This window comes from Erpetoichthys calabaricus, chromosome 4 (genome assembly GCF_900747795.2).
Source record: "Erpetoichthys calabaricus chromosome 4, fErpCal1.3, whole genome shotgun sequence".
NCBI lineage: Eukaryota > Metazoa > Chordata > Cladistia > Polypteriformes > Polypteridae > Erpetoichthys > Erpetoichthys calabaricus.
In genome coordinates this window covers 287,958,981-287,972,821 of record NC_041397.2, presented here as the reverse complement: position 1 = coordinate 287,972,821, position 13,841 = coordinate 287,958,981, and the positions used below count along the sequence as shown (strand labels likewise).

Here is a 13,841-nt window from a genome sequence, read left to right as displayed (position 1 = left end):
CAGGTCAAGGTCCACATCCTAGGCTCATTGGTGGCCACACACCTACAGTAGACTGATAGGCTTTAGCAGTGGAGACCCACAAAGTGTTTTTTTTAAATGCTGTGTTTGCCCGTCACAAGGCTGCTTTTTTAGCCGACTTCTTCAGGTAGCCCTGTCTACTGTTACATCCCATAGCATCTGAGGAATGTGTCCCTCACGGGTCTGGCCAAGAGTGCCACACTGCCTTCCTCTCTTGCTGTTTTCAAGGTTAATGTGAAGTTTTTGTGTCAGGCCGTTCAAGTGGTGGAAGGCGATGTGGTCTGCCTAGCCTAAAGTGTACTCTTGTGAGTGTGGTCAAGAAGTCTACTAGTGTTAAATCAATCCTCCATCTCGGGTTATTAGTTTGTTGTATCCCACTAATAACACCAACTGTAATTAACATCAAGTGGAAAAGACTGAGGTAAACAGCAAGTGACAGTTAAGCCATGGGATGGACGTGTTAATTTAAGAGTGAAAGATCCCACTCTGAGAAGTAGCACTTTCCCACTGTTAGGAAGCTCTTCATAAAACAGCAGACAACTAGCCATGGCTGTTATTGCGCTGTTTCTTATGTTGTGTTACTCATCCAGCGTCCCTGATTGTCTTCTAGTGTTGTGTGCTGTTTCTTCATAATCCACTGGGGGCTGCTGTTTTCTGAGAATGCTTCTGTTTATCTCTTGCTCTGAGACTATCCACCGGCCTTCTTGAACCTCTGGGCTGCTGACAGACGCCTTGCACTCTGTCGTTTATCAGGTCGATCAGAATTCTTAATGGGGCTATGTCCCTCTCTCCTTGTAATGTGCAGTGATTTGTGTAGTACAACAGAACAGAGAGGCATGCTTGTGTACAGACTAGGGAACTGAAGGAGCCAGGGGGATGAGTTACGTCTTTTGCTTCAGTACCATTTTGGTACCAGTATTGAGATTCAAAAGCTTGTATCGGTATTGATCCAACAGTAGTATGTCAATAAATTTCATTTATTTCTCAAGTCTTTGCTGTCCTGTTCATTTTGTTTATTTGGAACTATTGGTGTAATTTTGCATAATTGCATAATTTTACTTGCTTTTTCAAACTAATCATTGTGCAATGCAAAACAGATTGGTTTTCTTTTATATGTAACAGAATATTTACATTTTATGTTAACATCCGTGAATGACAGTATTTTCCAGAATTGATTTATTTAGCAATATTTTCACCAAAATACTTGTGTTTACAACACTAAGCATATCTCACATTTGGATTATGAGGCAAGAGTCTTTTATTTTTTTGGATGGTTTGATATTGTTTGCTGCTTTTCAAGTTAGGTTTCCATTGTGGTTAAGGTTTGCCTTTTTTGTAACTGAAGGTGTTTTTTTTTTTTTTCTTTTCAAAGAAAATCCATATTACTAAACGAGAATGGTAATGGTAAACCGGATATGGCCGCAGGGACATGCCCGTGGACGCAAAAAACATAGTGCGCAGGCGCCACACAAAGCCCCCCTCCAACCAACGGAAATCGCACGAGATATGGTGCACCCACTAACAGAAATGAGGCAACGCGCCCATAGCACACACAAAAAAAAGGAGTTAGACGCAGGCTCCACATAAAGCCCATAGCTTCAAAAACAAACGCTCGACTGACCGAGATACAAACTGAAACGAGAAACACTACGGGGTCCGCAGTAGTCCACAATGCACCGCATAATAGTACAGACGGAGCTCTGTATTAACAGTGAGGGGCCCCAGAGTGAAACGGGCGAACACGCCGTATTAAACGTGCCTCATCCTCCCACGTGGCTGCCCGGCGGGCACGGGTTCAAAATGCTGGGGGTAGGCGAGCAAAGCGAGCAGGGGGCGGAGCCCCCTTGTTCCTCAGATTGTGGAGCACATTTTGAAGTGTATGATACCTTTCATGGCAACTAACTGCATACAGTGCTGAGTCTTGTTGTTTTCTGTGCAAGCTGCATTGCTGATACTGTGTTTCAGTACTCTTGTTACTTTCTTCTGACAGTTCAAAATACTCACCTGAAAAGTACAGAATCCATGTCATTAACAATATACAATACATCTTCTGCAGAGCAGCTACCTTAGAAAATGGATGGATGTGTTCTTTGCTGCCATCTAGTGGATAAAACTAAATGTATCCTAGGTGTCTTTTGTTGGTACCCACCTTAAAAGTGTTAGTTTTCTTGACCGTCACTACAAACCATGCTGGACAAATAACATAAACAACTTTTGATGTTAAACGCTTTATGTGTTTACTTTATTTAGTGACATGGATTCTAAACATCCTCTTCTGGGTTTTTTTTTTTTTTTGGTTCATCAGACCCAGAGTCGCACAAATAAAACTAAAACAAGTCCTTTAAAAGTACTCTTTATTTTAAACTTGTAGAAACAGTCCTTTGACTTCTGTTTTGAAAGACTCCAAGTTGATTAATTTTTCAAAAGATTTCAAGTCCGTTTGCGACCTCCTGAAATGAAATTGTAGGCATCTTGTTCAGAGTCGTACCACTTCATTGGGGTGAGCCGAAAACTGCATAACTGCACTGCAAGAGACATACAGCTCAGACATGTGGGGAAAAATCCCATCAATCACTGCTTAGGGTTTTTTTTTTATTTTTATTATTATTATTACCGTAAGATATGAAGCTTGTGCAAATTTTTAGCTGATCCTGCCTCACTCTGTCATTGTGAAAGTGTATCATATTTTGTACAGTTGTTTTGTATTGTGTGGTGAATGTGCTCTAAATTAGGGAAATTAGCTAGTTTTTTTATTGCATTAATTGTCTTTATTCATATTTATTTTTTTTTTTCCCTTTTAGATTTTGATCTCAGTGATGCATTTGATGAACGTAAGTGTTATAAAGTAATCTGTATAATCAGTATTTTATTGCTGGGACTCAAATTTGTGTGTTTTGTTAAATAGTAGAGTGGATTATTTGTCATCACCTTCTAGATCTATTATAGTAATAGAACAAGCAATCAAATTATTCCTATAAACTTAAACTACCACTACAGAAGTTAAGGTATAATTCTTGGTATAAAACATTTAATGTAAAGCATAAGTTTGGTATGCAGTTCCCTTTATAAATCTGAACACTTTAGTTACCATTTAATGGTCATTTGGATAAACTGAACATATTCCACAGGGTTCCAGACAGAAAAAAATTTTGGGAGCCATTGACTCTTAAATCCAAAATATTTAGGAGCCAAATGCTTTTTTTGGGAGCCATAATCTCTCTACCGCATGCCAAATGTGAAATAAACAAATAATATTTACTTGTTTGTTTCTTCGGTCTACCTCACACTGCCTTCCCTTTCTCCTATCTGAGCTGTTTGACCTGCCTACTAGTGTCCTCTGCAAGGGTCTTATAAATAATAATAACAGAAGAATAAATGACACACAAATGTGAACAGTGCAAATGTTTACTAATAAGCAGTACTTCAAGTCCAGAGTCTTATACACAACATGTGTAAGGAACACTACAAATACAAACACTGAAAATGTCTTACACATAATAACACAAGAATTAACACAATAACAAAGATTATAAACAATCATTTCTGAAATAATCATCTCGTAATGAGTGTACAAATATAAAGAAATTACTCTTCAAGTTCACTGTCACTAACAATTACAATGTCAGCATCATTAGGCCAGCCAGTATACTTTGGTCTGTGCTTTTTTTTTGCTGGCTGACAACCAGCGCTTTACACTGGGCTCTGGGTCAAAAAGTTCAAGTGTAGGGCCCTCTGTACTGATCCTTACCAAGTCTTCCAGTGTTTCTACACTTGGGAAGTTGCGCACTTTTGATTTTATTCTGTTTTGTGTTGAAAATCCTCGCTCACACTGAGCTGCAGATATCAGAAGCACCAGCATTATTTCGACTAAGTGAAGCAGATTTTTAAAATCTGTACAGAATGGCTCCTTGCTCAGCATCACTGTCCATAGGTCACCATAAGTCTTATCCATAAACTGACCCTTCACTAATATTTTCAAAATTAGCCATTCCTTCTGCACAGCTGTGACATCACAGCCATTGTTTGATAAGAGCTCCCTGTATCATTTAACAAGTGTGTTTATCTCACACTTGTCATAGCTATCGATGTCCTCTGGCCATGCATCATGACAAAACACTGAAAATGACTTGATGATTTCTGATCCCTTTGAATGTCCGTGCTGTGTAACACTTGACATCATGTTTGCAAACCTGATCTCCAATTCTTTAACAGTAATGTCAACTGTTTTTTCAATTGCGGCCTTTAGATCACTTCTGAATGTAGCCTGATTTTTGGGGGCCTTTCAATTTTAACATTTTGGAAGGTTATGACTGTGTGGCTACTTGCAGCCCTCTCACTCCTGCTTGTTGATGGCCCTTCCTGTTGCACTGAACCTTCAGGCTGAGAACCTATGTGCTGTAAGAATTCCTGCAGCTTCCCTTCTCTCAAACCATTTTCCTTCAATCCTTTGTTACCACACAGCCCACAATTGCAGCAACTGCCTGAGGAAGTATATGAGAATTTTTTTGAAGTGTAAGGCTCAGCTTTGAGACCTCTGAAAAAAGGTCATGTAAAAAGTGACAAAAGGCAACGAAAGACAGGCTTTCCATTTGCTGAACAATGTGTTTGGCTCTTCCCTTTATGTCTGTGTTTTTGGACATGACTGCAAGGTGCTTCATGTGATGATGCACAGCAGTGTACTGCCCCTGACATGTTGCATAGTTTGAATGGAGAAAAACTGAGAGTGCCCGATAAATGTGTGGCAACCAGCGCTGAGTTTTTACTGCTGATGGGTTTCGTACTGTGCATCCAAACTCTGCTCCTATAGCCTTCAGCTCTCGCTTGCTTTTGGGACTGAAATGATACGTTTTTCACACTAGTTGTAGAAGGTCATAAACTTTTTCAATCATTGGCACTGACCTTTGTGTGTTTTAGCATTGCCAGTTCTAGCCAATGGGGTAGACCATGGAAAGACAGCGCATGTTCACCTATCTCCTTTCTGAAAAGTGCCCCTGTTCCTCCTGTTGTACCCATGTTCACGCTTGCACCATCTGCTCCAAAAGCACTCATTTTATGTACCCACCAATTTGGGTTGGTTGGGTCAGCATTCTGAAGCAGTGATTTAATAGTGTTTTGAATCCCTTCTACATGACCATAATCAATCTCAGCCAAACCTACTAGATGAGTCTTAGGTGTTCCATCAGATACATACCTACAGTATGTGATGACATTGTCTTTCCCTGAGACATCTGTTCCACAATCAGTTATAACAGAGATGTAGTTTACCTTTAAGGCTTCTTCCAGCACATTACTTTTTAATTCATCTGCAATGCAACCTTCAAACTCTGCACATGCTCTATCATTATCATATGTTTTTGACACATCCATGCCATTCTTCTTCATCAACAGAATTTGAGATTTAAACTTCGTGAACGGTAATTCTTTCATCTCATTTTCTGTCACTTTCTCACAAGCAAGTTGCATTGCCTTTGCTGTGGGGCTGTCACGAGGAGCAGACCTAGCAATCACACAGTCTCTGGCATTCTTGTGTTTCTTACTCTCACCATGCTTTTTCACAGTTTCCTTTTTAAAATGGCTCGTACCACAAATGAATTCTGTTTTACCAGCAATTTCTTGTCTGGCTTGTGCACAAAAGCTGCAATACATCTTTCCCTTGTCATACCGTAACCAAGTGAACTCCTGTAACCAAGCCACTTTAAACTGTCTTCCAGGCGTCGGAGCCGTGGGGGCAGAAGACTTTGCTAACGGGACGGAGTTGTCATCCTTTAATAACCGTACATTTCCGGACGCCAGTGGCTGTATCTCAGATAACCCACTGTCTGAATTATCTTCGGTTCGTTCAGAAGTAGACAAGGCAGGATTTGGACGAGTGGGCATTGAGAAAAAGTCGGAAATTTTTCGTTCGACCATTTTGCGTGTTACATGGAAACTTAGGACGGAATTCGAGGAGTAGTCGTGTGCTCGATTCTCTTCTATTTCAGATCCCTATCCGCAGCAGTTAGCGAGATGACGTTTGAAGCAGAGTGGGCATATCAGATGATGCCTCGCTTCGGTTTGGCTTTAATCACGTGATAGTGTAATAGGAAAGGCAGACGCGGGCTGAGAGTGTTCGCACATAATTAAAAGCCGTTTCTGCTGCTTTAAATTTAAAACTTTTCTTAGATTGAGAGAGAGAGTCACCACTGGCGACTGGAATGAAAAAACTAGTCGCAAAATAGAAAATCAAGTTGCATTGGCGACCATTTTAGTCGCCATCTGGAGCCCTGTTCCACTGATTCTGCCTTTCCTCACAGCTCATAGATAGATAGATAAAACTTCTGTTCCTGGGAGAAGTTTGGCCTTTTTACAGAAGGTCTATATTACATGGGAAACTTTTTTTTTTTTTTTTTCTTCACTTAAATTTTTTTATAGTTTTCATTATTCATTATTTACTAATGAACATGTTGGGGCTGATATTAAAATAGTTGTAGCTCTTCAGTATTTAGTGTTGTGAAGCTGTTGGGAAATAAAATGTGCAGCTACACGGAGTCATCAGGACTGAGTTTGAAAACTACTGCAAAGAAATGTATACTAAATTAACAGTTGACTAGAATTACAATCATACAATCAACAAAAAGTGTCCAGAATCACAGATCAGTGTTGTATTTATATCTGTAAAATGAATGGAGTAAACACGTAAAATTTTGTCAACATTATCGTACAGGTTGAGCCAAAATGAAATACCACATTTCTCAAGGTCATCACGCGAGTTAGAGGTAACTAAGTGGGTTGGGTTGTGGGTCCTTTTGATAGGCGATCCCTTGTAGTTTTCAGTCGGCAATATGCCTTGGTCTGGTGTGGACTGTGCTTTCAGTGTTGAATAGTTTCTTCAAAAACAACAAATTCATCATCCCTACGCAATGCGACTTCTGAATGCACTTCAGCTTTCCTCCTAATGGTGACAGCCCAAAATGGAAAACAATTCTTCAGTGGGTGGCTAAATTTAGACAGACAGGTACAAGATTGAACGGTAAATCTCCAGGCCGTCCTCAGACTGTAAGATTGCCTGAAATCATCAAAGCTGTTAGGGCATCAATTTTGCTGTCTCCTAGACATTCAGTGCACAAACATGCTTCTGCCTTAAGCATTTCCAACACGTCTTCTAGGAGGATTTTGCATGAGGAACTTAATTTCCATCCGTACAAAATGATGGTAGTGCAGGAACTCACTGGGAGAGCCGTAGAGAGTTGTGCATAAACATTCTGCAAACAATTCATCAAGATGCCATCGTCCTGTGCAGCGATAAGGAACATTTACATTTGAATGGTTGTGTAAATAAGCAAACCTTTTGCTATTGGGCTGAAACCAACCCTCATGAACTTCATCAGAGACCCCTTTACACTGAGCATGTTACAGTTTGGTGAGCTGTTACATGATTTGGCATTGTAGGCCCTTGCTCCTCCCTCCACACAAAAAAAGTCACTGTCACTTCAGAATGTTACATTGAAATGCTAGAGAAGTTTTTGTGGCCCCAACTGGAAGAAAAGGATGTGGTGGATGCCTGGCTTCGACAGGATGGAGCAACCGCTCATACTGCGTGGAGATCCATGCAAGTTTTACGGGACTTGTTTAGGGGAAGCTGATCACCCTGCGCAGCTATATCGGGTGACCTTTACGTTCGCCTGATCTCGCTCTGTGCAATTTCTTCTTGTGGGGCTATCTCAAGTCAAAGGTATACGTACACACACCAACCTCAAAACCTTGAAGCCCTCAAGGATGCGATTTTCAACGAAATCGCCACTATTCCCCTTGAAGTGGCCGAACGAGTCAAGCGAGCATTGATAAATGGTCTCAAAGAGTGCATTGTTAATGATGGCCACCAACTTGAAGACATCATTTTTAAAACGAAGTGAAAAAAAATCTATTTTGTATACCCTTTCTTGTGTTGTAAAGAAATTTATTTTATCTTGTAGCGTTTTTGTAGAATAAATATTTGAAATGTGGTACTTTTTTTCAATAGACATCAGATTGAACTATATCAGTTAAAGACCAATATTTGGCTAAGATGCATGTATTGGATTGGATGCTATTACTTTTAATTAAATATAAAATTTGCAAAGTGTTTAGCATTAGAATTTTCTACCTTCTGAATATAATATGAGAAAAAAGTTTTGATCAACCTTATTTAGTTTAAGATAAAACTGAATTGTACTTTTTTTATTATATACATTATATTTACAGACATTCCATGTTTAAGTCCACATCATTGTTAATATTTTATGAATAACTGTTTATTTTTCCCATAGTTTATCGCACATTGAAACAGTCGATGATGGCAATCAAAATGCTGCGTAAACATAAATACACATTCATTTATTTGTTTTAAATAAATTTTGCCATTGTACTACAGTTTTTAGTGTTTTAGATGTATTTTAATATTATCCATTCCTAATTAAGGTGTAATTATAAATACAAATTTTATCTATGCAGTACTTGTATAAGACTGATAGGAGACAGTATGATCCATATTACTAACCGAGAATTGTAAACCGGATATGGACGCAGGTACATGGCATGCCCATGGACGCAGGAGACATAGTGCGCAGGCGCCGACAGCGAGAGAAGTTTCATCCACCGAGAAAGGAGTCGCAGCTCAAAAAAAATATATATATATTATTGTCACAAAACGAGTCTAAGACAGAAAAAGGTTTGGGGCAGCCACCCATATAATCTCAAATCCTTGGCTGCAAAGTTGTATTGATCAAAATGATAGCACTGAAGTGCATACAATCGAGTCCAAGATCAGACTGAGGAATAAGGACAAAGGGCAGGGTTTTAAAGGGGAAGACAGGAAGTGAGGTCATAAGGATCAGGGATTTGTTCATTCTCCATTGGTTCGTGCCCAGACGTGACGTCAGAGGAGCCGGAGCCAGTAAGGACTCCTTCCATTGGCTCGGTCCTGGAAATGATCTCACGAGAGTCAGGTGGAATCTCCCGGGAATGGTCTGCAGACAAGGAAGAAAAAGAGTCCGTGCACTCTGCCACCTCCCAGCATCTCTCAGAACTGTTGTCACTCAAGCCCTTTAGCTGCCTCCCATGCGCACGTGTGTGACGATATCTATAATAATAAAAGGCAAAGCCCTCACTGACTGACTCACTCACTCACTGACTGACTGACTGACTCATCACTAATTCTCCAACTTCCCGTGTAGGTGGAAGGCTGAAATTTGGCAGGCTCATTCCTTACAGCTTACTTACAAAAGTTAGGCAGGTTTCATTTCGAAATTCAAAGCGTAATGGTCATAACTGGAACATATTTTTTGTCCATACACTGTAATGGAGGAGGCGGAGTCACGTATCGCGTCATCACGCCTCCTACGTAATCACGTGAACTAAAAACAAGGAAGAGATTTACAGCACGAGTCACACGCGGGAACGAAGGTAAATGACGTTAATTTTTGACTATCTTTTAATACTGTGTAAGCATACATATTAACACATGTGCAATTAAATGTGTGCATTTACGGGGTGATTTCTCAGGCTTAAAAGCTCACCTTTTATCAAACGCGGGAACAAAGGTAACTGACGTTGTTCACTGTCTTTTAATACTGTGTAACCATACATATTAACACATGTGCAATTAAACGTGTGCATTTACGGGGTGATTTCTCAGGCTTAAAAGCTCGCCTTTTACTAAAAAGGTAAATGCAAAACTATTTTCAATCAGTTTATTGAAACGCTCCCGTTAAGGATTGCAATAACATATTCGCGAGATAAAACAACGAAGTAGGGGGAAATGGAGGAAGAGCCGCAAACAGCGAAGAGCAAAAAATTAATTAAACAATTGAGAACGGAGCGAGTTAAGCATACAAGCATGTTCATAAGGGAAACAAAGCACGGTGTAAAACGTAAGTTTAAATTAAGTTTATAGAAACGCTCCCGCTGCGGATTGCAATAACATATTCGCGAGATAAAACTTTAATGAGAAGACACGAGGTATAAACGAACCACACGCCGTGGCGCAACGTTAGGGGCAACAGTTTCAACCATTCTATGATCTGCTTCTCGCAACTGAAAGACAGCACATGGCGGATGTTAGCCGACTTGCTGACCGCAACGTTAGGGGCTTCAACTATGGCGCTGACGCCACATCTCAGTGCCAACACTTTGCAGACTCTACTTAAAAGACACGCCCTCCTCACTGGACAGTTAAAAAGACCAATCAAACTAACGATGACATCAAGTATTACCCAATCAAAAGTAGGAAAGGAGGCATCTTCATAAAATGCGTGTGGGATGATTTGCATGAGACGCTGCTTTAAAAAAAAAATGATAAAAAAAATACGGGATAAATCCCGTCCAGTATTGATTCAAAACGGGACGCGCAATTTCATTCTCAAACGCGGCACGATTCCGTATTTTAAAGGACGGGTGGCAACCCTACAGTGCCAGGTAACCACCCATACAATCACATTGTGATTCAGACTAGGAATGCAATGAATGTAATTACCCCGATCTACATCCAAGGCGAAAGTCTTGCAACATTCAAAGATGATGGTTTGGGATAAGTACACCATACAACATAAAAGAGCTTATGAAGCCTTGAACCGAAAAAAGCAAGATCTCAGAGATCATAAAAAAAAAAAATAGGAGGTAATGTCATTTTACTCGCTGTAGATTTTAGTCAAACATTACCAGTTATTCCACGAGGGAGACCAGCAGATCAACTCAACGCGTGTTTAAAATCCATGCTTCTCCCACACTCGGTTATATGTCGCGTGTTCTCGGGTAGGTGCAACAAAAAATGTATACATTTAAGCATGTAATGGGCAAACAAAAAATGAGGTATACCCGAAGGCACTGCAGTAGTACTTAATGTAACTTTACTTCTTAAATGTTAATGTTTTACTGTTTAATAATTTATACGGTTGTTATATGTTGTTCAAATTCTTTTATCAAAATACCACTGACAGCGCAATGCACGATAACATGGAGTGAATACACCATACGCATCCGCCCACGGCTGCCCTGCTGTGCGCAGATAGGAGTTGATTCTACAATAAAATAAAATAAACATAAAAAGAGTAAAACAATCATCACCCATAAAGTGGATAGTAGACGTGACGTACTATATGTGTACCACATTTCAAATGTATAGGTGAAACGGTTTGCGAGCTACAGGTCATTTAAAATCCTGGACAGACACACAAATTGCCACGGTAGCAAATTACAGAAGAAGATTTTACTGTTTAATAATTTATATTTATATGAAATGTGCTTCTTATATATTACTTCATATTCTCATATGATAATGATGTTAATGTTTATATTGATTTCTGTGTTATTAAAACTGCATGTATGTGTGTATATGTATATATATATATATATATATATATACTAGCAAAATACCCGCGCTTCGCAGCGGAGAAGTACTGTGTTAAAGAGGTTATGAAAAAAAAGGAAACATTTTAAAAATAACGTAACATGATTGTCAATGAAAGCCCGTTTCAGTCAGTAAGTCTTATGTGTGTGTTTATGTATGTGTGTATATATATGTAGATGTGTATATGTAGATATGTATATATATGTATATGTATATTAATGTTTGTGTGTGTGTATATTATATATATAATATATATATATATATATATATATATATATATATATATATATATAAAAGACAGCAACAGTTATAACAATGACAACACAATTACATTGACAATCATGTTACGTTATTTTTAAAATGTTTCCTTTTTTTTTTTCATAACCTCTTTAACACACTACTTCTCCGCTGCGAAGCGCGGGTATTTTGCTAGTATATAATATATATATAAATAATAATAATAATAAAAGGCAAAGCCCTCACTGACTGACTGACTGACTCACTCATCACTAATTCTCCAACTTCCCATGTAGGTGGAAGGCTGAAATTTGGCAGGCTCATTCCTTACAGCTTACTTACAAAAGTTAGGCAGGTTTCATTTCGAAATTCAAAGCGTAATGGTCATAACTGGAACATATTTTTTGTCCATACACTGTAATGGAGGAGGCGGAGTCACGTATCGCGTCATCACGCCTCCTACGTAATCACGTGAACTAAAAACAAGGAAGACATTTACAGCACGAGTCACACGCGGGAACGAAGGTAAATGACGTTAATTTTTGACTGTCTTTTAATACTGTGTAAGCATACATATTAACACGTGCAATTAAACGTGTGCATTTACGGGCTGATTTCTCAGGCTTAAAAGCTCACCTTTTATCAAACGCGGGAAGAAAGGTAACTGACGTTGTTCACTGTCTTTTAATACTGTGTAACCATACATATTAACACATGTCCAATTAAACGTGTGCATTTACGGGGTGATTTCTCAGGCTTAAAAGCTCGCCTTTTACTAAAAAGGTAAATGCAAAACTATTTTCAATCAGTTTATTGAAACGCTCCCGTTAAGGATTGCAATAACATATTCGCGAGATAAAAGAACGAAGTAGGGGGAAATGGAGGAACAGCCGCAAACAGCGAAGAGCAAAAAATTAATTAAACAATTGAGAACGGAGCGAGTTAAGCATACAAGCATGTTCATAAGGGAAACAAAGCATGGTGTAAAACGTAAGTTTCAATTAAGTTTATAGAAACGCTCCCGCTGCGGATTGCAATAACATATTCGCGAGATAAAACTTTAATGAGAAGACACGAGGTATAAACGAACCACACGCCGTGGCGCAACGTTAGGGGCAACAGTTTCAACCATTCTATGATCTGCTTCTCGCAACTGAAAGACGGCACATGGCGGATGTTAGCCGACTTGCTGACCGCAACGTTAGGGGCTTCAACTATGGCGCTGACGCCACATCTCAGTGCCAACACTTTGCAGACTGTACTTAAAAGACACGCCCTCCTCACTGGACAGTTAAAAACACCAATCAAACTAACGATGACATCAAGTATTACCCAATCCAAAGTAGGAAAGGAGGCATCTTCATAAAATGCGTGTGGGATGATTTGCATGAGACGCTGCTTTAAAAAAAAAAATGATAAAAAAAATACGGGATAAATCCCGTCCAGTATTGATTCAAAACGGGACGCGCAATTTCATTCTCAAACGCGGCACGATTCCGTATTTTAAAGGACGGGTGGCAACCCTACAGTGCCAGGTAACCACCCATACAATCAGATTGTGATTCAGACTAGGAATGCAATGAATGTACAACCCCAAATCAGAAAAAGTTGGGACAGTGTGGAAAATGTGAATAAAAAAAGAAAAAAGCAGGTTATAAATTCTCCTCAAATTTTATTTCATTGCAGACAGTATGAACACAAAATAATTCATGTTTTTTTTGTCAACATCATTTGATTTGTAAATAAATATCCATTCTTGCCATTCAGGCTTGCAACACATTTCAAATAAAGTTGGGACAGTACAGCATTTACCACTTTGTACAGTTCCCCTGTCTTTTAACAACACTTAAAAGATGTTTAGGCATTGAAGAAATCAAGTGACTAAGTGTTGCAGGTGTTAGTTTGTCCCATTCTTCCTGCAAACAACGTTTTAGGTGCGCAACAGTACGGGGTCTTCGTTGACGCATTTTTCGTTTCAAAATGCGCCAAACATTCTCTATAGGAGACAAATCAGGGCTGCAGGCAGGCCAGTCAAGCATCCGCACCCTCTTCTTACGCAGCCATGCCTTTGTTATGTGCGCAGTATGTGGTTTGGCATTGTCTTGCTGAAATAAGCATGGGCGTCCCTGGAAAAGACGTCGTCTTGAAGGCAGCATTTGTTTCTCCAAAACTGAGATATACTTCTCAGCATTGATGGTGCCATCGCAGAAGTACAAGTTACCTT

The 13,841-nt window shown here is 39.4% G+C and overlaps 1 protein-coding gene across 1 annotated transcript in view; it reads left to right on the top strand.

The window, feature by feature from the left end:
- LOC114650935 (CD99 antigen-like) overlaps positions 1 to 13,841 on the top strand; it is a 101,985-nt gene that overhangs the window by 26,237 nt on the left and 61,907 nt on the right. The window contains exon 2 of the mRNA XM_051927285.1: positions 2,820 to 2,849. Coding sequence (XP_051783245.1) covers positions 2,820 to 2,849 — 30 coding nt within the window. The remainder of the gene's footprint in view (positions 1 to 2,819; positions 2,850 to 13,841) is intronic.